Below are 23529 nucleotides of genomic sequence, written 5' to 3' on the forward strand. Positions count from 1 at the left end.
GGATGCGTCTGCCGGGAGTCGAACCCGGGTCTATTGCTTGGAAGGCAATTATCCTAACCGTTGGACTACAGACGCTTGTTGTTTGGGTAGCGTAATAACTATTTTCTCTATATCTTTTGTGCGTGTGCCATATATATGTACGAGAAGACATTGCCAACAAAACAAAAAAGATTAAAATAATTACAACATTTTCTTTAAATTTGTATTTTTCTGTTAATTTTCAAATTAAATTACTGAAGGTTTTGATCCAAAATACAATGTTAATCAGGAATTCTAATGCTAGAAACACCATAATGTGTATCAAGATAAAATAATATAAAATGAGAAACGAACCAAGAACTAAAGGTTTAAACTCCACATCTTGTTGGTTGATTATTAGACCAAAGGCCTACTCTCTTCAGCGCCTTCCTTCTCAGATTTCACCAGCTCCAACTTCCCGGTTATTTGACCTGAACTCGAATGTTTCGGTTTCCGGTTTGGATTGGGATCCGGAACCATCTTGAGAATAATGCCCATAGAGATGAGTAACAATCCCGTACCGTGCTGCTCCGTTAAAGGCTTTGTGAATATCAAGTAAGATAGTAGCAACGTTACCGCTTTTCTCGCCGTCGTTATCTATACCCCATTCGCACAAAATAAATAAGAAAATATAAATATATCACATACAAATAAAAATTAAAGTAATGCGTTGCATTAATTTTTTATAAGACTATCGAACTAATTTATAAGATTCAATATCGTAAAAAAACCATAAAATTAAACAGGTTGCTATTAGAAAACAAGATGAAAGTAGAATTACCATAGCGGTTGTGGCTGCCCCAAAGAGGGCGATGAGGGATAGAACCGAGACTTGTCCCACAAATGTAGCCATGGCTTCGAACACCAACACTCCATACACATACGGATGCTACCAAAAAAAGTTCAACTAATATTATAGTTTATCAATTACATTAGTCAGTGGTTATTATATTATTAATTCATATAAACAAACATACATTTTATGAGGTAAATTACACATACATTTCATTTCTTCTTATTTAAGTAAAGATGGTTGAAAGATTCAAAAATATTAAATGTGGCTCGTGCACTAATCATATTAACACACAAAAATTTCATAATATTTGTATATTGTGCAATTTCGTATTAAATATCACTTACTTGAGCACATGAAGTCCAGGCTCTGAAAAGCTCTCCGGTAAGAATCATTGGTGCAATCAAGAACGGTAAACCAACTACTGTCGAGCAGAACAGCATCTCCATCTACCATCAAAGAGTACAAAAACAGTCGAAAAGTTATTCCACAAAATAAGATATTTATAAAAAGAGGAGAATTGCAAAATTGTTTACTTGTGTTGTGTCAGGATTCAACGTGAATATGGCTTCTTGCAAGTTACCGAGAAAGGCGTCCATGATGAGAGCGCCTGAGATCATCATAACCCCAATTATGCTGAAGTTTGGGGAGGTATGGGCATCGGCTAATGTAAATAAGATTAGACCAATCACAAGTAGCATAGCTGATATGTACTCATGGACCGGGTATTTTCTTCTTAACCCCGGTATAAATGCTCCCATTACCATAACCGGTAAAACCTACAGAAAGACGAAGAAATCAGTGGCTAGATATATTGAGAAATATATCAAGAAATTGAGTTTTCTTTCTTTGTATCATAATTTATATGTATTGAAACAAATTGAATATGATTCCAGACCGTTACTAACAATCTAATAATATTAGGACCACAAAGAAAGCCGAATACAATAACTATGCTCTACATTCAACAAATTTGATTCTAAAGATTGCTCCACATGTAGTTCGATCCCTGTAGGTGACACTCTTGGAGTGTACCAAAATTTGATTAAAATGAAAATTTACATTAATATTTACCTTAGTTGATTTGAACATGATTTGCGCAGGGTAATTGAGATAAGCCAATGAGCCTTTGGTGAGACCATGAGATCCCATAAGAACAGCAGATAACTTCACGTACGTTTTCCATGGATTCACCATTTGCTTCGTTGTGAAGCCATTTAGGTAAATCATTACAATGTACACGAGTCCTTGCACAAACGTGAAATACCATCCATAACTGCAACATGCACACATTATAATTTTATTATTATTATAAATTTTATTTATTTATTTCTATTATAATATTGGCCATTTTTAAATACCTGAATTTGAGCCGGTTGTACACATATTCCTGCAAATGTGTGAAAAAATAAAACAGAGTATATTAAAAATCCCCAAGTTTAGTCAGATAAGGATTAAGTTTATGGCTGCTAGTTATCATTCGGGTTACAAGTTACAACGTTGATGTTTTAGGTATTAAGCAAATACAGAATCTCACGAGAAAAGGAAAAAAAACACAAAATCTGGAGAAATTAATTATAATATATGGTATTAATGGTATGAATATCGGAATTTAAATGAAATATTGCATGCCAGGTTTTTTTGCCTTAGTCTCCGGCTAAAAATTATGTTCTACTGAAATATTTTTAGAGGAACACCGAAATCTCCTCTAATCGTTGGAATTTCTCCCAGATTATCATGAAATAAAAACAATATTTTCCAGGATAAAAAAAAGAGCTCAAGGGAAAAACAACACAAAATTCAGTAAAAAAGATTCAAACCTCACAGACGCCATTAACAAGGTAACCGAAGAAGAATCCAGAGGAACATATGAGAAACTGTTTCCATCTTGGTTTATCGGAAAGACTTATTCCAAACAGTGACCTCATTTGTTCTTCGCTGTTCTTCATGATCTTGAGAGAGAGAAGAATGAATTAAAACACACACGAAAGTTACAGAAATAAAATGAAAATTTGATTTGATTCCTACAAAGATTTGGGATTTGTAGAAAAAGTGGACGAAGAGTCAGTGATATTGACAAGTAGATGAAGAAAGGTATAAATCAGATGAAGAGAGAATAAAAATAAATCTTGTTTTGGAACTTTTTCTTCTTTTTGCATGCGCTCTCTAACTTAACGCTTACGAACTTTATGACTTTTAAAAAGTCTCTCTCTCTTAATCTATCGCATTAAATTTGGGAAGTTGGGAACAGAGATCAAATGTCTAATTGTCCCCTTCTTTTCGCTCTTGTTTGGCGATAGTATTTATCATATTACTCATCATTTCAGATTGTATGCTTTTACAAAAATAAATCATCTTATTTTTATAAATCTTTATAAAATTTTTATTTACTTTAAAAATAGTCACATTATACTAGTACCATTTGCTATCATTTATTCATACCATGATGATCATAACCACTTCCTCAAAAACCTCGTTTAGTGAAGTCAGTATATTGGGACTTGAGAGATCTCGCGAGCTAATGATGAGCTGGCAAATCACTGAATAAGTTTGAGTTAGCCACGTGTTTAGACGATTGAAGTTCTGCACTGAAACTTCATGCCACATCAGACTAAGAGTTTATTCTTTGTCGACGTCAGACTCAAGAGTCCAGGTTTCTCCAAAACCGATGTAATAAAAACTTTTTTTTTTCCATCTAGTATGATATTTTATTAAAGGAACTTGGCCCAACCGGACCAGGCCCAATCCGAGAACACAAGACCCTGAGGACCCGATTACAACATTGGCCCAACATAAAACACAATAAAATGGGTCTGAAACCTATATCCGAAACACACGCGGCAAGAGAAAGCCACGCGTCCAAGACTAACCCAAGCCCGTCCACGTGTTGCCAACCACCGAATGCTCAGAACACGTGTCAGCTAACATGTCTCCGTGATCCGACGGTCGAGGTTTTCTCCAGAAAAGACGAAACGATTTGATTTCGCCTGAGTTCCGTCGACAAACCACCGCACCTATCGATGTCGCCAATCCATTTTCCCCCGAAAAGATTCATCAAGTCTGTCTTGAGATCTCATCCGGGTCATGCTATCTCCGCTTGCGACAATAAATCACTCCCTTACTCTTGTTTCTTCTTCACCGTAGTTCCATCGCCGGAGAACTTCACCGAACACCATGTCGAAATCTCCTCCGCCGAGTAAAAAACGAGTCGGACACCGGAACACAGAGCACCGAAACCAAGTTACCACGACGATGATCTCCTCGACTATCATCAAACCCCAAATCATTCCCGAAAGTCGGTGAGGTTGGCTGAGGAAGCTTCTATCCTCCGAAGTCAAAAACCGATAACCACCGCCTGAAAAAGACGTTGTAGCCCCAGAATCAAGTATTGATGTCGGAAAAAAGGCTCGATTATAGAGCCGCTGATAAAACAAAACTAGAAAAAAACTAGACAGGGGTGGTAACCGGCGGTGAAAATCCACCGGCCACCGGAACGCAACCACGCTTGAACCGCTTTTAGTAAGAAGAGAGAGCTTTTCTAGAGAGAGAAAGCTGGATCCCCAATTTTTAACTTTTTCCCGATGTAATAAAAACTTAAATAGCTTAGATCAAACTACAATACCATATGTAATTTAATGAATAAAGAAAACCATGAAGTTCCCTCGCATTTATTAATCGCGAACTTGACATGCAGGGCATTTCGGGAGTTGCAATCGCACTGAAGACCACCTTTTTGTTTGAATTTTTCTACTATTATTATAAATGATATTACTCTCTAATTCTATATAAATATCATTTTGACAATTTCACACAAATTAACAAAATGACAAAAATATATGTAAGTTATTACTCCTTCCGTTCCTGAAAGTAAAATTTTCTAGAGTTTTCACGTTTATTAAGACTATAATAAATATTTGCAATTTAGTTTACTATTTTATTTTTTTATACAATTTCCAATAACTATCTACCAATAAAATTTAATCAATTCAAATATTTACAATAAATGATCTTCAAAAATATACAAAAGTACCTTAAAAATATAGAAAATCTATCTTTGTGAAACAAAAATAAAATCCAGAAAATCCTACTTTCAAGAACGGAGGGAGTATTAGTTATACTTCTCTAACCAATAAAATTTGAGATAAATAAAATTATTTATAAAAGTAATGCAATTTTTAATTAATATAATTTGCACTGAAATTATAAAATGACACTTTTGTGTAATAAGAAAAAATTGATTAGAATTACACTTATTATAAAACAGAATGAATATAATCCAAACTCGTCAAAAATATTTATAAAAATACTTTGATTGGAAGCTCAATCTCAGTCTTTAAAATTTAGTCCAAAATCCACGAAGTAATAGTCAAGAATCAAGATCAGGTACGTCAATTTTAACAAGTAGATTGCATATCTAAAACAATCAGCTTAAAGTACGACTTGGGCCTATGGTTTGTATATAGATAGATACATAAAGCCCAAATATTTTATAACATATTCTTGCAAGTACAATACAAATTCATTTCCATCAGGGAGCCTCCTAACTCAACCAGAGGATCTAGAAAAAAAAAACCTCAAGAGGGAAAAAATCTTACAACTCAGTAACTCACAAACACTATTGCACACATTTACCATATTACATATTTTAAAAAACCATATGTATACTAATGTGCATCCCGCTTAGTAACGGTAACTCCAGAGTGACATATCTTCATAACTCATCTCTTCTTCCATGTAACCATTAGGAGTCACGTTTTCCATATACGATCGCGGCGGCGACATTAACGGCTCCGTCGCAAGTCTCATCATAGTCGTCGACACTTCCTCCTCTTCCTCCACGTATCCATACATATTCGGCTCCTCCGATCCCGAGCCAGAGCCCATATACACCTCGTTACCGTAAGAGGGCAGAACAGTGATCCCGCTGCCGTACTCCGTCGGCCTGAACATTTCCGCCGCTTCAGCCGCGGCTCGCCTTATGACGTCCGGGTGGTTTGACTCCGGCACCGGGAGACGCCAGGCGGAGTCGGCGAAATTCAAACACGCGGATCTCCCGCGCAGAGCTAGAGCCGCCACGTCGTGCGCACGCGCGGCCATGTCCGCCGTAGGGTAAGTCCCGAGCCAGATGCGTTGCTGGTGCGTGGGCTCTCGGACTTCGCAGACCCATTTGTCGCCGTTCCTCCGGCGTATTCCTCTGAAGACTGGGTGACGTGTCTCGTTGAACACTTTGCGTCCCGCACGCCTCTTCGGCCTCATCTCGGCAAGAATGATCCCATCGTTGTTATCCATTACAACACTAGTTCTTGTAATGATGTAGGTGCAAAGTGGTTATAGATTGTCCGAACGAAAAGTGTTTTTTTTTTTGTTAAACTTATGTTCTGTTTTTGTGTTCTGCTGGGAGTTATGAAACAGAGAAGTTAAGGGGATGAGATATATAGGCTACGGTAATGCGAACCGAACGCGCGTAATACACCGTTATTTGTATCAAGGCTTGTTGCCACGTGAGCATTTAAAAGGGATTGTACTATAGTATTAGCTGTTTTAGTGTGAGCTTGAAGTCCCATCATATCCAATCACCATAATGGTCTGGGACCCTCTTATTTACCTAATTCAAGTTCTTAGTTTTATTGGGTTAGTAAAGGTTCCTATTTAGGATATCAATTTTCCTAAATTTTACTATTAATATTTTCTAAACCTTAGAGCAACTCCATTGAAAGTTTTAATCAAAAACTCTCACACTTTCCCACAAAAAGAAAACATTAAAATAATTATGGGGCCCACAGAAAATATAAACTTGTCTCACATAACTCCTTCCCGCTGAACCTGTCTCTTAACTGTTCTGCGGGCCCCACGCCACGTGGCGGCCCGCGATTGGTTCGACTTTATTATTATTTTTAAAAAAAAAAAAAAAATCAAACGAAAAAAAAAAAAATTAAAAAATTATTTTTTGGGTCTTGGAATTCGTGCCCTCCATATATCGCTAATGGAGATGCTCTTAGTTTTGTGATACGGGAGTATTTGATGATTACACACTCTAAATCAATTTACTAGCCCATTTAAATTTAAACCTATAAAATAGACATTAGTTCTTAGTTTTTTTTGTTCTTAGGTTAGTAAAGGTTCCTATTTAGGATATCAGTTTTCCTAAATTTTACTAATATTTTCTAAACCTTAGTTTTGTGATACTGGAGTATTTGATGATTATACACACCTCTAAATCAATTTACTAGCCCATTTAAATTTAAACCTACAAAATAGACATTAGTTCTTAGTTTTTTTTTGTTGATTTAAGTAAAATAAAAATGAATAAATCTACTTTTAAAAGCAAGAGTATAAATAAACAAAATCTATGTCATAGCTTTTCATCGATATGCAGTATATAAACTAAAGATTATATATGTATATCTTTAGCCCATTTTCCTGCCTTCATGTATTTCACACAACTACCATCTACATATCATGGGTCTATTCGACACCGAATGTTGTATGATTAAAGTCTCGACTCATTACTGGTTTTTATTAAAGTCAAAAAATAAGGGACGCATGAGGTTGTGAGTTTTTATTGAACGGTAAAACCAATACATACTATACATGCAAGAACAGTCGCTGGATCACGCAAATAGTATATTGTTCATCTCTAGATCGTTAATCGTTTGGATACCATCACCTGCTGGATTTGATAATTTGATTTCAAAACTATTAAAACGTGTCTTAAGAATATTTTCTGAGAATATTAGCTGATGAATTTGACTATCAAGGTATTGATCATAAGAACTAGTTTAGTTGATACATCGTTGTTTTTCCAGAGCTGAATGAAAAAAGTACCAAGACGATAAACACTAAGAGCACGATTATCCCACAAACCCAAAGGGTTTCTTTAATGTTTTCTTTTTTTTAATTTTTTGACTTTGAAAAAAAAAAAAAAAAACTAAAACGCACCATTTGCGGATCACCACATATCGGTGAGGTCCGCAAATAGTCAACAGAACCAATAACAAACGTTTCTTTTTCGGACAACGTTTTCTCTTTTTTCCTGGAACCCACACCATTTTTTCTGTTGAAACCTCCCCCAAGAACTTGCGATAACTATGGTCTAACTAATTATTTGATTATTGCTGTTTTTCTAAGACTGTATGATACTAAAACATTCTTGGAATCGTTAGTCAAACATAAGTACTTCGCTTTTATTGGTTTTAAGTTTTTAACTTGTTATTAAAATCTTGAAAGAATGAAATCGGGTCCAACTCCAACGTTGGACCACAAATATCTAATTGTTAGATATCTACATTTGTTTTGTGGATGATATGTAACACGTTACTCTTTTTCCATATTAAGTAGATTAGCTGCGAGTAACACGTGGGATTCCCGTGGGAACTATTTCCTAGTACTATGTTAGTATCATTTTTTTTATAAAGGACAATGTTAGTATCTCTTTTTTTTTTTTGTAAAACTATGTCACTATTTGCGCATAACATGTGCCAATTAGTTGACAAAAAATGTGCCAATTAATTTTAATCTTTCCACTCTTTATTTTATCACTCAAATTACTTCAAAATATGTGAATTTCATATAATATGAAAGTAAGCTTATATACTTTCGTGCGTGCGTGTTAACCACCAGTTAAAATTCATGATAATCTATATTACTCGTTATAGAGCATGTAAGTTTTGCAATAAGTACTATAAGAGTATAGTCCATGTAAATATTGCAAGGTATTCTCATTTCTAATTAATTATAGAAACACATTAAAAACTTGTATGCTTAGTAACATATTGTCGTAATTAATAGATGATAGTGACAATGATGAATGTTTAATAATGGTATTACACAAAATGTAGAAATAAATATGTAAACAAAAATATGTAAACAAAAGCCATATGTAAAACTTACTGACAAGAAGACATTATACATGTAGGCAGTAGGCCATTGAGGAATGAGGCCAATACAAAATAAAGACTTCATGCTGTCTCGTGAGTGTCACATGCGCGTGGCCTTCATTCATCATTCATTTCTCTCTTACAGATTTGTCTTAAAAGCGCATTCTGACGTTAACATTTCTAATTATTCAATTATATGTATATCCCGCGTATTATTATTTTACAAAACTTACTAGAATTAAACATGTTTTTTTTGAATTATTACTTTATAAAATATCAAAAGGTATTTTATTAAGAGATCAAACAACATACGTTTTGAGATAAGGTTACAAACAATTCAATGAAGGTTGAATACATTCTAAGTAGTTTTCAGAGTCCATGATGAGTTTACAACATATCCAGATTTTAAATTCTAAGTTATATTTTTTATGGCGTCTGGCATTATAAATTTGAAATTAAGCACAAAACGAATTGCTGTCAAAAGAAAACAATATTAAACGACATGTTAAATTAACACAGTTGTGTTTATGAATATTTCTTCTGCTTTCCATGTTGCATCTCTATGGTCTAATTAGAAGAGATAATATACTAACGTATCAGCTCGTATTCAAAGAAGAAAACATGACAAGAGAAAGTCATGCGAAAGAGAAGACAAGACAGCAGGCTCTGTTTACATGTGTGGAAGAACAAAGTTGGCTTCAAAAACACCAAGGAAGACCTTCTCTTAGATAAAGATCAGACACTCAAGAAAGCATACTCAAAAAGCTTTTGTTCAATCTACCATCTGATAACATATCAATAACCATTTTCATGGTGGAAGCATCTGCAGAGAACCCACACCTCTTCATTTCTTCTATAAGTTCAACTGAAATGGCTACACCACTACCTCCTAGATGAGCTCGGATTATCGTGTTGTATGTACAATCATTTGGCGCAATCCCTTCTTCTTTCATTTTCTTAAACAACATATCTGCTTCACACAACGAGCCTTTCTTACATAGTCCTCCAATCATTATAGTATATGTTTTCACATCAGCCTTCACTCCTTTATGAGGAAGGCTACAAAATAAGTTCCACGCTTCATCAATCTTCCTAGCATTGCACATCCCATGAAGGATGATGTTATATATACCAATATCAAGTTCCATATCACTCTTCCGCAGATCCTCAAATATTTCTAATCCCTTCTCTAGTTTTCCATTCTCACAGAACCCATCTACCAAAATGTTGTACGTCACAAGATCACGATGAACACCTCGAGAAACCATCTCCTCCAAAAGCTCTTGCGCAACATCAAGTCTTCCAGATTGACAAAAACCTTGGATGAGAGTGTTATACGTGACGGTATTGGCAACCACTTCTCTTAGAGACATTCTACGGAAGAGTTCAAGACCATCCTCAACCCGCTTAGCCTTACAATATCCATTTATAATGATATTGTAAGTCACGCTATCAGGACTGCATCCTTTGCTAACCATCAGATCAATCATCTCGTTTGCCTCATCTAGGCCCTGCTTCTCCATGCACAAACCATACATCAAAGAATTATACGTAACCGTATCAGGATCTATACCTCTTGCCATCATCTCATTGTACAGCTCTTTAGCCTCCTTAAGCTTTCCCTCTTTCACAAAAATGTCAATCAATGAACTGAATGTGATGACGTTGGGGATGATTCCCCTTGTGGTCATATCCTTCAACAACTGTGCACCCTCATCAAATCTTCCTGCGTTACAAAACCCTCCTATGAGAGTGTTGTAGGTAATAACATCTGCTTTGATCCCTTTCGTTTCCATCTCATTGAAAAGATTAAGCGCATCTTCAAGTCTACTACCATCTTTGCAAAGACTATCTATAATCATATTGTATGTAACTGCTTCAGGCTTGACCTTCCTATCTTCCATCTTCCTGACCAGATCCAAAGCCAAGGAAGTGTCCCCTGACTTACAAATCCTGTTCAGAATCGGACCGTAAGTAAACTGATCAGGTTGACATCCATTCTCCACCATCCGATCAACCAGCGCCACAGCTTCAGACACTTTACCGTTCAGACAAAGTCCATTGACAAGAGTGTTGAGCGTTACAAGGTTCGGTCTAACCTCTGTTTCCACCATTCTATCAACAATCGCCACAGCTTCTGAAACTCTACCTTGGAGACATAACCCGTTTACCAGAGTTGAATATGTGACAGTGTTGGGCTCGTACCCAAGCTTCAACATCTTGGCCATAGCAGAAAAAGCGAAACCGAGTCTCCGGAGACGGCAGAAGCAGTTGATCATTATGTTCAGAGTGTAGTTGTTATGTAAATTATTACACTGCAGCTCCTCCATCTTCTTGGAGAGATCCAAGACGAGCTCGTACTGTTTCGTCTTGGCGAGAGCACCGAACAGTCTGCTGAAATGTACGATGGTAGGAAGAGGACGAGACAGAACCATGGATCGAAACAGCTCAACAGCGTCGTCTTTCTTGATATCAACGATCCCATTTCTCAACCTCTCTTTGTAAGAAGAGACTTTCTTCGCTTTGCTGAGAGTGGAAGAGGCTCGTTCAGACAAGAACAGAGTACCTGTTTGGAGAAGAAGACGTGTCTGAACAAATCTCTTCATGATCCAACAGAGTACCAATGTCTGCACATTACCACCAGTTTCAAAAACAGTAAACAAAAAAAAAAGATTTAAGCTTTTTAATGAATTCGAGAGTTTTTTTTTTGACAGAACAAAAAACCATAAGCGATTTCTTGTTGTACCTTGAGAAAAATCTAGTCTTTGTCTCTGGAAAAAAGTAGAGACCTTTTCAAATCCAATCAACTGGGTTTCTTGTTGCTTCTATTTCCATGGAGAATCGAAATCTTGTGGTGGCGTCCCCAAATCATAGAGGGGGAAGAATGTAAAATGGAACCAAAGCTCGCAGGAAAAATCAAAACCCAAAGATAAATGCTTTCTTGATATGCTTCTAAAACCGGTCTAATGCGCCGGTTCAGATTAACCGGTTGCCTTGTAACCCCTTCTGCTGCGTTCGGAGTCTTTTACTAGCTGAATCCATTTTTAGTTTAGGATCTGTATGTATTAATATACCAAAACAAAAATGACCTTTCATTCCTTCAGTATGCATATCCTAGCAGCAAGTAGTTCAACAATATTCCGATAACATTTTCTGATTTCAAATGACTTAAAAATCAGAACTAGTAAATAAGCATGATCTATAAAATCTGTGCATAAAAGACTATTGTTCTTTTTTTTTTCCTCAATTAGTGTTACAAGAATTATAACCACAACAAAAGCCAACCCACTTTAGTGAGACAGTGCTAATAGAGAATAACAATAGTGTAGTGAGTGTTGGCCACCTGTGAAACACTGATTAGGTCACTTGTTCTCAAAGTCAAGCTCAAGACTTAGTAGCTAACACATCTGCTTGAAACTCAAAGACGAAAAACATATTACAAAAGAAAGCCAACTGAAAGAGAAGACAACAGGCACTGTTGTTTAGCTTCAAAAACACCAAAGAAGACTTTCTCTTTATAGATTGGATTAGACACTCAAGAAAGCATACTCAAGAAGCTTTTGTTCAATCTCCCATCAGATAACATATCAAATAACCATCTTCATGGTGGAAGCATCTGCAGAGAACCCACACCTCTTCATTTCTTCTATGAGTTCAACTGAAGTGACTACACCACTTCCTCCTAGATGAGCTCGGATTATTGTGTTGTATGTACAGTCGTTTGGCGCAATCCCATCCTCCTCTCCCATCTTTTTAAACAACATATCCGCTTCAGACAACAAGCCTTTCTTACACAGTCCTCCAATCATTATATTGTACGTTTTAACATCAGGCTTCACTCGTTTGCGAGGGAGGCTACAGAATAGATCCCAAGCATCGTCTACCTTACTAGCATTGCACATCCCGTGAATGATGATGTTATATATACCAATACCAGGATCTATTTTACACTTGTGCATTTTATCAAGTATGTCCAATGCTTCTTCTACTTCTCCATTCTCACACAAACCATCAAGCAAAATACCATAAGTCACAACACTGGGTGACACGCCACGAGAGACCATCTCTTGGAAGAGTTCTTTGGCGACATCAAGTTTCCCCGCTTGACAAAACCCCTGGATGAGAGTGCTATATGTGACTGTATTAGCAACCAACCCTCTCAAAGAAACCTCACGGAAAAGTCTCATTCCATCATCAACCCGTTTAGCCTTACAATATCCGTTTAATAAAGTACCACAAGTCACGACACTCGGTTCGCATCCCTTGCTAACCATCATATCCAGCATGTCGTTGGCCTCGTCTAGGCGGTTCTCCATGCACAACCCATATATCAAAGAAGTATATGTAATGGTGTTAGGATCTATACCTCTTGCGACCATCTCATTGTACAGCTCTTTAGCTTCCTTAAGCTTTCCCTCTTTCACAAAACAATCAATCAAAGCACTGAACATGATGACATTGGGGGTGATTCCCCTTGTGATCATATCCCTCAGCAACTCTCCACCCTCATCCCATCTACCTGCGTTACAAAACCCTCCAATGAGAGTGTTGTAGGTGATAACATCTGCTTTGATCCCTTTCGTTTCCATTTCATTGAAAAGGTTAAGCGCATCGTCGAGGTTCCCTTCTTTGCAGAGACTATCAACGACCATACTGTAAAGGACTACGTTAAGCTTCACCTTTGATTCCACGTGTTTTAGCAAGTCCAAAGCCAAGCCAGTGCTCCCCCCAGACTTACAAATGCTGTTCAGAACCGGTCCATAAGTACATGCGTTAGGCTCGCATCCATGTTCCACCATCCGGTCGACCAGTGCCACAGCTTCGGACACTTGACCTTTGAGAGAAAGTCCATTGACAAGAGTGTTGAGCGTTACGAGGTCTGGCCTAACTTTCATTTCCACCATTCTATCAACTATCGCCACAGCTTCTGAAACTCTGCCTTGGAGACATAACCCGTTTACCAAAGTCGAGAACGTGGTCGTGTCAGGCTCATACCCGAGTTTGAGGATCTTTCCCATTACAGAAAAAGCGAAACCGAGTTCCCGGCGCCTGCAGAAGCAGTTGATCATTATGTTAAGAGTGTAGAGTTCGAACGAAACCCCTTTCGTCGCATCCATTTGTTTGCAGAGAGACAGCACGAGATCGTACTGTTTAGTCTTGGCCACGGCGCTGAGGAGTCTATTGAAATCTATGATGGTGGGAAGGGGACGAGATCTGATCATGGAATTGAAGAGCTCAACAGCATCGTCTTTCTTGATGTCAGCAATCCCGTTTCTCAGCTTGTCTCTGTAAGAAACTTCCCTGAGACTAGAAAAGGCTTGTTCAGACAAGAATAGAGCAGTTCTGAGATTCAGAGTACATGTCTCGAGAAGACGTGTCTGAACGAATCTCCTCCGCATGAGACCCAATTGGAAGGATTTGAGAAAGCTCTCAACTTTTTTTTTTAATTACTCGGGTCGCGCGTCCTTTTCACACAGTTAACCAGTGTCTGCACATTACACCCAATTTCACACACAGCAAACAAAAAAGTAGAGACCTTTCAAACCCGATCAGTGAGAATCGAGTTTCTTGAAGAAATCGCCGACAAAATCATAGAGGGAAGCTGTAAACAGTATCAAAGCTGACTGAGAAATCAAAAACCCAATGTTGCAATCGAAACCTAAAATCTTGAGATTGATATGCTTATAAAACCGGTTTAATGCACCGGTTCAGATAAACCTGTTGTCACTTAACCTTCTGTTTTGTTTGGAGTCTACTACAACTTTTTTCTTTCTTTTTTTGTTTGGGGTCAGATATTCTAATGAGCCCATATACTAATTTATTAATTCAATTGATAATCTAAGAGCTGAATTCATTTCTGCTTAGTTTATACTTTATAATCAGTTGCGGTCTTTCGCAATTGGAATTTATAAGTTGGCTTCATTTTTCTCTCTGGTTACATCACAAATAATTTGTTACTCCTTCCATTTTGTTTTTGTTTTAAACGTCTTAGAGAATTTTTTTGTTTCAAAATTCTTTAACATTTTAAATTTTCTAATGTAAAATAAATTTTTAAATGAAGCAATACCTAGCTAACCTTACTGGTTCTTCGTGGGAGCGACAAGAATAAAACCAGCAACAATTGTTTTTGAATTAATGTTACTAGGCTGACTGGAATACATCCGTAACCTGTTTTTCTTAGTCTCAGATAGGTATGAATGTTATCACACTCCTATTGTCCTAGGTCTTTGTTGCCGTATTATCATGTGAGTTTCCAATTAATATTTAATATTATATAACCAATGACGATATGCATTTTATTTTATTATTGGTTAATTATAATTTGATAAATATACTAATGATGTTTTTTATAGAAAATATAAGAAATTAATTATTTACTAATTTATGTTTGCTATCCTAAAACGACTTATATTAAAAATGGAGGGAATATTATATAACATTTAGATTATAACAAAATATTAATATTATTTCTAATTTGGATAGAGAATGTAAAATATTTTCATAACTAAAAAATACATGGAAATCAAGAATAATGTACATGTTTTAACTGAAGTATATAGCGGCGGTCATATTTGATTGTAAAATTGATAGTCACAAGATTGAACTGATTGTAAGTTTGTAAAATTCTTAACGTAATAATAATATTCTTTTTTTCTTTCTAGGCTATGATTTAGTAAATCTTCTACCATTCTCTTAAATCGGATACGTATCTCACATCAACCTTTTTACTCGTCTCCATCAACCTACTTTATAAAACTAATGTTATAAATTTTGTGATGATCTTTTTTTTTGTGCACCAGATTTTATGATGATCAATTTACACCAAACACAAAGTAAGCATTCGTTCCTTCAGTAATCAGTATGCATATCCAAGATGAAGTAGCTCAGCAATAGCTCGACACATTTACAATGCCCTCAGCAAATAAGCACGATAAATTACGCAGAATAAGCTATAGTTCGTTTTTTTCTCAATTATTGTCACAAAATTATAACCACAACAAGCCAACCCACTTTCGACAACCCCTGGTGAGAAAGTGAAAGAGAATAACAATCGTGTAGTGAGTGTTGACAAAAGATTAACGAAATTATCCTTTCATATTTAACATTAATCTGTCTCACTAAATAAGACACACTGCTTACTTATAATCTCTCTATATATATATGTGGCTGATGGCACCATACATGATCCTACGTACCAAATGACCCTTAGCTCTTAACTCAAAACTTCTTCATCTTTTTAAAATAATTTGCCACCACACACGTGTGAAGAAACCTTTCTTCTCTTGCTTCTCACTATATACTATTACTCATATATACTAAACAATAGTTCAATGGCTACTACCGGCTTAGCTAGCCGAAAAAAAGATCCGGTATACCGAGGCATCCGATGCCGGAGCGGGAAATGGGTCTGCGAGATCCGTGAGCCGAAGAAGACAACTCGAATCTGGCTCGGAACGTACCCCACGGCAGAGATGGCAGCCGCTGCTTACGACGTGGCTGCTATTGCTCTTAAAGGCAGAGATGCCGTCTTGAACTTCCCAGGATCCGTCGGGTCATACCCGGTTCCCTTGTCAACATCCGCAGCGGATATTCGAACTGCTGCTGCCGCGGCTGCCTCCATGAAGGGGTGTAAGAGAGAGGAGGAGGAGGACAAAGCACAAATGAATAGTAGTAGTTTCTCAACGTCAAGAACAAGTGATCATTTCCATGTACATGATCATGACATGATGGCGTCTTCGTCATGGTGTGGGACAGAGTTCATGGACGAAGAAGAATTCTTGAATATGCCTAATTTGCTGGCTGATATGGCGGAAGGGATGATGGTTGCTCCGCCGTCATGGATAGGTGCTCGTCCAGCGAATGATTCGCCGGAGAATTCAAATGATGAGGACTTGTGGGGCTACTGATAAGTGATAAGTGATCGGTTATTTTGTGTAATCCATGTATATGTAATCACCAGTCTTGTTCTTGATTTTTTTTGTATTAAGTATGTCACTTATGTGAAATATATTTATCAAATCATATGTTTAATTAAAATGTGTTCTTGTATTGTGGAAGTAGGGTTTCGGTTTTCTTGGGTTGTTTGGGCTTAATTAGCTTTATGGTAGTGCTCTTCTTTTTATACTTACTTCAGGTTCTTATTTTGTTCATTTAGATGAGTTTATGAATAATATTAGCCACTCATTGTACTGTTGTACATGCTTCTTGTTTTTTTTTTTGAACAACCTGTACATGCTTCTTGCTAAACCACAAAACTCCTAAGAGCATCATTATCCCAAAGACTCCTTTGGGGTCTCTTATTTTTTTTTAAATATTTTAAGTAGTAAATATGAGGTTAAGAGACATGGCTAACAGACCCAAACATTTATATCCAATGCATGTTTCTTATTTAGAGGTTCTTAAAAATGATTCATGCTTCTCAAGCTGTAAACAAATGTAATGAAACAATATTTATCTGTTCCTGTATGAAGTTTATAATTTCCTACTCAAGAGTTTATCTGAAGTTTTCAGACCTATCATCCTAAACAACAAAGGGTGTGTAACTTTCGGAGCAAAAACGAGGTTCCTAAGAACAAGAAGTGAAACTCACGATAACTCAAGGAGCACTGGTTACTCCTCCTGAAGTCCTCCTCTCCATTAAAACTTCTGCTTTTCTTTTCTGCTCTCTGAGCTAAATTCAAACAAGAGACAGAGAGAGTGAAGGAGTTGAGTATGTTGCAAACACTCTATGACACAAAACTACGTTTGAATTTAGTTCTATGACACAAAACTATGTTTGCACTTGATGACTACCTGAGACTGATTACCTTGACCAAGGACTGTCGTAAACCAAGTTGATACTACCACAGCCATAACAAGACGGTCTACTACAGAATGTAAAAATCAGAGATGAAATAAAACTACATTGGTCTTCTACGGAGACATTCATTCATAGCTACATTAATCTTTATCAAGCTTCTACTACAGAAACAATTTTTTTTTTCTCTTGACAATAGTGCTTTGATGTATCCAATCAACAGTTTAATATAGTTTGATTCATCAGACTTTAAAAGTAATTCCTTTGGATCCTTAATCATCTACAATCTCGATTCAACAGCTTCCGAACAACAAAATGGTTAAATTCGAAACATAGATCCCTAAAGTTTCGAACTTTCATCAACGAGAGGACAAGGTAAAGAGGGATAGAGAGAGAGATACCTTGAAGAGAATAACGGAGACGATGGCCTGAAGAGTCTGCTGAAGGAGAACGCCCTTGAAGACGGCGGGTTTGGTAACGAGATTCTTCTCGTCCTCGTCCACCTTGGAATGCAATCTGTATCTCTCCAAACTCTTGCTGATCAGTGAAAGACAGAGAGTTCATACAAACTCTCAAGTTTAATCAGTGAAAGAGAGAGACTTTATGAAAATCAATTGGGGATCGGAGACTTACGCTTCAGAATCAGTAGGATAGGAGGGAATTGGCCATGGACAGGGGAGACGAGATCGAGAGCTCGTTTCAGGGACCTGGCATCGTTCTTGCGGTTAGGGTTTACAGAGAGAAGAGACTCACATACGTTGTAAAAGAACCTCTCTCTCTGGGAATCTTCTCGTCTTATGATTCTCTGCATGAAACATGCGGCCGACGAAGTAATTCGTACGACTCCGTGTTATCGATCCGAGCTCTGTCCGATTTCGTCTGTACGTAAGGCTCTGTTCGATTTCGTCTGTAAGGAGTGAACTCAGGCGAAGAAGAGAAGGAGAAAATGAAGGTTTGGCAATGGAGAAACTGAAGGTGAACGAAGTCGCGGAAGAAGGAGAGCGAAGACGCAAAGGGGGACACGTGTTCAGGAGACCGTCTTTTGTAATCTCCAATTAAAAGACGTGTTTTCATTTTTGAGCTAATTTTCTTTTTTTTTTTTAATTGCTAATAACACTAAAAGACCTAGCTAAAAGACCCGGATAATGATACTCTAATACTTACGTTGTTATATATCTCTTAAGGCGAAACATACAAACGGGTGTTAATAATTAACATATTAGTTTATTCCCAAACTTAACGCCGCATTTTATTAGAACCAGATCTAAGAATTTTAGAACTTGAAACATTTCTTAAAACACTTTAGTAAAATATTTTTTTTTTCCAAAATTTGGGAGCCGATACATATGTAAAAAGTCTATGATATTTTTGGAGTCAAAAACCAATATTTCACTTGGTTATATCCAGATCCGGTCCTGCTGCATTCATGTATATCAACTTAGAGATCCAAACGTGTTGAGTTATATACGATCTTTGTTGGTTTTTATCGACCCTTATTCAAACTCGATGAGATGCATAACTAGTTATTTTGACTAATTATTTTATAATCATTGTTTTCTACACACCCAACATATATCTATCTATTTCGTCGCTACAAAATCCATCTAGCGATCAAAATTCCACTTAACTCATCATGTAGTGATATATTTTTCATATCATCACATGTATGGCATGTATCAGTTGATTGATTGATGTTTGTTTCTACTTTCCACATATTAATTTGTCTAGTGTTCCTTTTGAAAAGTTTTGATGTCTCGAGTTTCCTTTTTTAGATATGTCTTTGTTGTAAAGATTGTGCCATATATGTATAAACATGATAATGTGTATTCTTACTTGGACCTTGTTTGTCGTTTTCTTTCTTAGTCCTTTTTGTCGTTTCTTTCGTAGTTTCCTCTTGTGAAAAAAGTTATGTTTCATCTCTGTATAAGTCGTAACACTTTCTTGCTAAAAAGAGAGAAATATTTTTGGCACTTAAGTTAAAATCAGTATCTATATTTTGTAGTAACATACTTCATTCGTTTCAAATTTTGTACCATTTTAACAGTTTACACACAACTTAAGAAAATTGTCTGAAAATTTTATTATATTTATAGAAAAATCAATTCTTGTAATTATGTTCTATTTATTGGTTCTATTAAAATGTATTTAACGTTAAATTATGTATTTCTGTCAAAATATACGTTTAACAATTGAAAACAGTATTTGTTATATATTGCATAAGATAAATAAAACAACACTTAATGTGAAATAGAGTAATTTGAACATATCTAATCACAATCACAAGCTTCTATAGATGATATAACAACATGAATTACTACTGATTACTGAAATGCTGGTTAATAATCTAACGCCAAAAAGTTGGTCCGAAATAGTTTTAACACAAAAGGAAAATTATCAAGATTATTACCTGAAACGGACAAAGTTATTAATTAGAGAGGTGACCATGTGATTTTTCTTTAATCATATCCGTCACTAAGTTCTACAGAGCTTTAGCTTTTCACAACTTTTTAATATTATATTTTAAAATCACATAATGAATTATACTTGACAACTTAATGGGTTTCTGACTTTCTGGTTTTTACATATGGTGTAAAGGTATGGGTCAGTCCAAATATGTGTGCCTTCTGTTTTAAAGAATGATTTATAGAGAGAAGATTTGTATTGTTTATAGATTTAGAAGAAGAATTAAGAATTAATTACTAAACTTTACTTGGCTGATCTCTTCCAAGCTCCACCAAATCTTTAACCTCTATATATATTCCCATTTTTCTTTTTTGATCAATTGTCGGTGTGTACAACTATAGTAGCCATCTTTTAAATTGATATTGTCGTTGAAGACCATGCTAATTTGATTTTATTTCAAAATTTATAAAACACTTGTAACAAAATATTTCCTTTGCATTTTGTATAAGAATGGACACTGGAACTGGCATATTCCTTTTGGAGAAATGTATCTCTTCTTACTCATTCTTGTCTTTGTTTGATCTAGATAGGCAAATTAATTTATGTAGATCTTTATATAATTTCTTGTTTTAAATTTATGCATGGGAAAAAAAGCAAAACTAGAAGGTAGACAAAGTTACAGACGGTGTGAATTCTTTTTTTAACACTAAAGGATGATTATATTAAACAAGGGATTTACAACATAAGATAAACATAAAACATAAACCAACAAAAACTAAAAGCAATATTAGTTATTTTATTATGATTAAAATTAATATCTATATATTGGAAGATATGAACTAATATAGTTTGTATTACTACTATATTCAATCCAAATAAATAACCATTCAAGTACTCGTGTTACATGCAAATCAACAAATGAAATTGTCGAAACCCTAAAACTTAGAACTGAAAAAGGATGTTTAATACTATTGTGATATCATATATGATTATAACTTGTCCTCCAATAAATCGATATGGTTCAGTCTCCTCCACCGTAAGCAATAGAACAAAGGCTGACAAAATAATGCCAAATGACCAGGGGCTACCTCTCTGCAGTGCTGAACGAGCCTGATGAAGCAAGAATGAAACCCCATATGTAGTTTTTAAGACTTTGTTTGAAATATGTATAATGAGATGAAGATGAGCTAGCTAGGGAGAACAAAGACGTTTTTAATTACAAAATCGAATCAAACATTTTAATGAGAGTATTCTATTTACATGATCTGTACAACATAGTGAGAAATTTAGAAGGTAAGATCAGATCAAATCCAACAATTAGAGGACATAATAAAAAAAAAGGCCACTAAGATCATCATGTCACGTGTGACTGACTAGGAGACTTGGTAAAACCCCATGGGTGTGAAGCAGGTGTTTGTGTCAGAAGGCTCGACAGAGTGTATTAGCCGTGGTCAAGTTAGAAGAGTGTTGCTGTTCAGTTGGACTATAGACTCTGCTTCTCTTTGGTTCTGAGATCCTCACGTTGGAGATAGCAACCACAAGCACATCCACCACACCGCTCTCATCTTCTTCTTCCTCCTCTTCTGTGTTGGAGGATGAATCAGTCTGTGAATCAGATGTTGTCTTCTTCTCTATGTTAGTTCCGTCTAGGTCAACTTTCTCCATCAAACTGCGAATCTGGAGACATGGAGGAGGTCCTGCTTGACCCTTGTGCTTCGACTTGATACACATCGTCTTGAGTGTCCTGTCTGTGTAAAAGAGTATCCATGGATGCCCTGAAACATACAAGTGAAGATATGTTAAGCATTAAACAAGGACAGAGACACAAGTCCATGCTGCAACTTAAGAGATTAAGAGGCTTACTCAGCACTTCATCCGCTGTGATTCTGGCGGATTCTTCCCTTGTTAGCATCCTTGACAACAGATCACGGGCTGGTTTGGACACGGACTCCCACACACCCGAGTTGAAATCAAGCTTCACTTTCTTTATCGCTTCGAAAATGGCATCCAGAGAGTCCCCCTTGAAAGGGAGTACACCAGACAAGAGAGCGTATAAGAGCACTCCTGCACTCCAAATGTCGACTTTCTCTGAATAGTTTTCAGAAATAACTTCAGGTGCAACATAAGCAGGACTTCCTGCCAATCCACACAACGTTTGACCTGTAAAAAAACAAATAAACAAATAGATAAGCTTAAACCTTGACAGCTCCATAGGAAAGGGCCAAACTCTGATCTCAAGTAGAATATATTTAAACCTTTTGCAAGTCTCATGGCAAGCCCAAAATCAGCAAGCTGAATCTTCCCAGCAGCTGTGAGGAGAATATTCTCAGGTTTTACATCTCTATGCACAACTCCCATCTCGTGGCAATAACTGATAACTAGCATAAGGTCCTTGAATACATTAGCTGCTCGCTGCTCAGAATACTTCCCCTTCTTAACCATCTGATCAACCAAACGTCCACCCGAACACAGCTCCATCACAAGATGAAAACAATCCAACTCTTCGTACACAGCATGCAGCGTGACAACCCGAGGATGACCAGACAAATGCTGCATTATCTCAATCTCCCTGTGAACAGTCTCCTCCCCCCTTTTCAGAGTCTTGCAAGCAAAATCCATCCCGTTGTTCCTCGACCTACAGATCCTCACCGATCCGAATTTACCTTTCCCGATACTAGGACCGAAGACATAGTCATCGTCTATCTTGTTCTTCCTACCAGTCTGCGTGGAGACATCTATGCAACCTATCTTCCTCTTCAGACCTCTCCCTGACGAAACCAAAGACGATGCACCACAGGGAGGTGCGGTCGCGACCCCAGCGAGTCGTCTCTTAAAGGAACCAACAGAGTCCTCCTCGACAGTGTCACTCTCCTTGCAACGCTTCTTAAGTCTAGCGTAACCTTCTAGAGAGAAGTGTGATCTGAAGTTGGATGATCGTGACGCAGTTGAACATGATAATTCCTCTGAACCGTCAGTTTCACTACCTTTCCGCTTCTTCCTCATCTAAAGAGGAAAATTCAGCAGCTTTCAGTGACTAAGAAACTCTCCTACAGATTTTTCCCGGAATGTGAGATCGAAACTTCGAAACCTTACACTCAATCGCTTGATCGAACTACAGAAAGAGGATCAAGCACGGAAACTAGGGCAGATAACGAACCTTAGTAATCACCAAAAAGCGTCCTTTCTCCCGATAAGAAAGACCCAATGGATCGAATTGAAGAACTGGTATAGTAATCGAACCCCGAGAAATCAAGTGAGTAGGGAAGATCGAAACCCTAGCAATCTCATCGAAACGATATTTGGGGGAGAAAGCTATTAGCCTGAATCAAGTAGCAGATCTTCGTTAAGAAGAAGGGGATAAACGAGATTGTACTTCACAAAAAAAAAAAAAAAAAAAAAACGAGATTGTGTGATGTGTATATATATCTCTAGACCGGTGCAATGTCGGTCCTGAGAAAACCGGTTTATGATTGAACCTTCTCGACTTGAAGAGAGTCTTCGTTCTTGTTGACGAAGATGATGTGGTTCACTTCTGAATTTAAAAAATTACAAAAGCCCAATAACATCTCAAAAAGTGATGGAATCTTCGCCACGTTTTTCGCGGGCCTAAATTAAAAAGTGATAATTTCAGACACATTTAT

General features: G+C 36.8%; 6 protein-coding genes, 1 non-coding gene and 1 pseudogene across 8 annotated transcripts; 1 reads left to right on the forward strand and 7 right to left on the reverse strand.

Moving 5' to 3' along the window:
• Positions 1-3: 3 nt before the first annotated feature.
• On the reverse strand, positions 4-75 carry TRNAG-UCC (transfer RNA glycine (anticodon UCC)). The gene has a single exon. It is a non-coding gene; the product is annotated as a tRNA-Gly (tRNA).
• A 117-nt stretch (positions 76-192) lies between these two features.
• Positions 193-3051, reverse strand: LOC108820880 (UDP-galactose/UDP-glucose transporter 4). Its single transcript, XM_018593900.2, has 7 exons — positions 2632-3051; positions 2173-2201; positions 1886-2087; positions 1348-1590; positions 1159-1260; positions 800-907; positions 193-615 (listed from the first exon to the last, which is right to left on the reverse strand). Exons 1-7 carry the CDS (start codon positions 2758-2760, stop codon positions 376-378), a joined length of 1053 nt encoding a protein of 350 aa, XP_018449402.1. The 5' UTR covers positions 2761-3051; the 3' UTR covers positions 193-375.
• Positions 3052-5277: 2226 nt separating this feature from the next.
• LOC108819389 (dehydration-responsive element-binding protein 1F) lies at positions 5278-6231 on the reverse strand. Its single transcript, XM_018592411.2, has one exon. It carries the CDS (start codon positions 6098-6100, stop codon positions 5492-5494), a length of 609 nt encoding a protein of 202 aa, XP_018447913.1. The 5' UTR covers positions 6101-6231; the 3' UTR covers positions 5278-5491.
• A 2930-nt stretch (positions 6232-9161) lies between these two features.
• Positions 9162-11716, reverse strand: LOC108822814 (pentatricopeptide repeat-containing protein At1g12620-like). Its single transcript, XM_018595989.2, has 2 exons — positions 11435-11716; positions 9162-11315 (listed from the first exon to the last, which is right to left on the reverse strand). The coding sequence occupies exon 2, from the start codon at positions 11292-11294 to the stop codon at positions 9432-9434; it is 1863 nt and encodes a 620-aa protein (XP_018451491.1). The 5' UTR covers positions 11295-11315; positions 11435-11716; the 3' UTR covers positions 9162-9431.
• Positions 11717-11883: 167 nt separating this feature from the next.
• On the reverse strand, positions 11884-14338 carry LOC108822815 (pentatricopeptide repeat-containing protein At1g12300, mitochondrial-like; annotated as a pseudogene).
• Positions 14339-15845: 1507 nt separating this feature from the next.
• LOC108820933 (ethylene-responsive transcription factor ERF027) lies at positions 15846-16885 on the forward strand. Its single transcript, XM_018593963.2, has one exon. It carries the CDS (start codon positions 16020-16022, stop codon positions 16593-16595), a length of 576 nt encoding a protein of 191 aa, XP_018449465.1. The 5' UTR covers positions 15846-16019; the 3' UTR covers positions 16596-16885.
• Positions 16886-17082: 197 nt separating this feature from the next.
• On the reverse strand, positions 17083-18575 carry LOC130498496 (uncharacterized). 2 transcript variants are annotated; one of them, XM_056991909.1, is made up of 3 exons: positions 18119-18575; positions 17887-18022; positions 17083-17354 (listed from the first exon to the last, which is right to left on the reverse strand). In XM_056991909.1, the coding sequence occupies exons 1-3, from the start codon at positions 18294-18296 to the stop codon at positions 17285-17287; spliced, it is 384 nt and encodes a 127-aa protein (XP_056847889.1). In that variant the 5' UTR covers positions 18297-18575; the 3' UTR covers positions 17083-17284. The 2 variants fall into 2 exon arrangements, with proteins under 2 accessions (XP_056847889.1, XP_056847890.1); XM_056991910.1 differs by having other exon boundaries at positions 17083-17359.
• Positions 18576-21080: 2505 nt separating this feature from the next.
• LOC108819128 (serine/threonine-protein kinase PEPKR2) lies at positions 21081-23275 on the reverse strand. Its single transcript, XM_018592119.2, has 3 exons — positions 22144-23275; positions 21752-22048; positions 21081-21663 (listed from the first exon to the last, which is right to left on the reverse strand). Exons 1-3 carry the CDS (start codon positions 22889-22891, stop codon positions 21308-21310), a joined length of 1401 nt encoding a protein of 466 aa, XP_018447621.1. The 5' UTR covers positions 22892-23275; the 3' UTR covers positions 21081-21307.
• Positions 23276-23529: the final 254 nt, after the last annotated feature.

This window comes from Raphanus sativus, chromosome 8 (assembly GCF_000801105.2).
Source record: "Raphanus sativus cultivar WK10039 chromosome 8, ASM80110v3, whole genome shotgun sequence".
In the NCBI taxonomy this organism is placed as follows: Eukaryota; Viridiplantae; Streptophyta; class Magnoliopsida; order Brassicales; family Brassicaceae; genus Raphanus; species Raphanus sativus.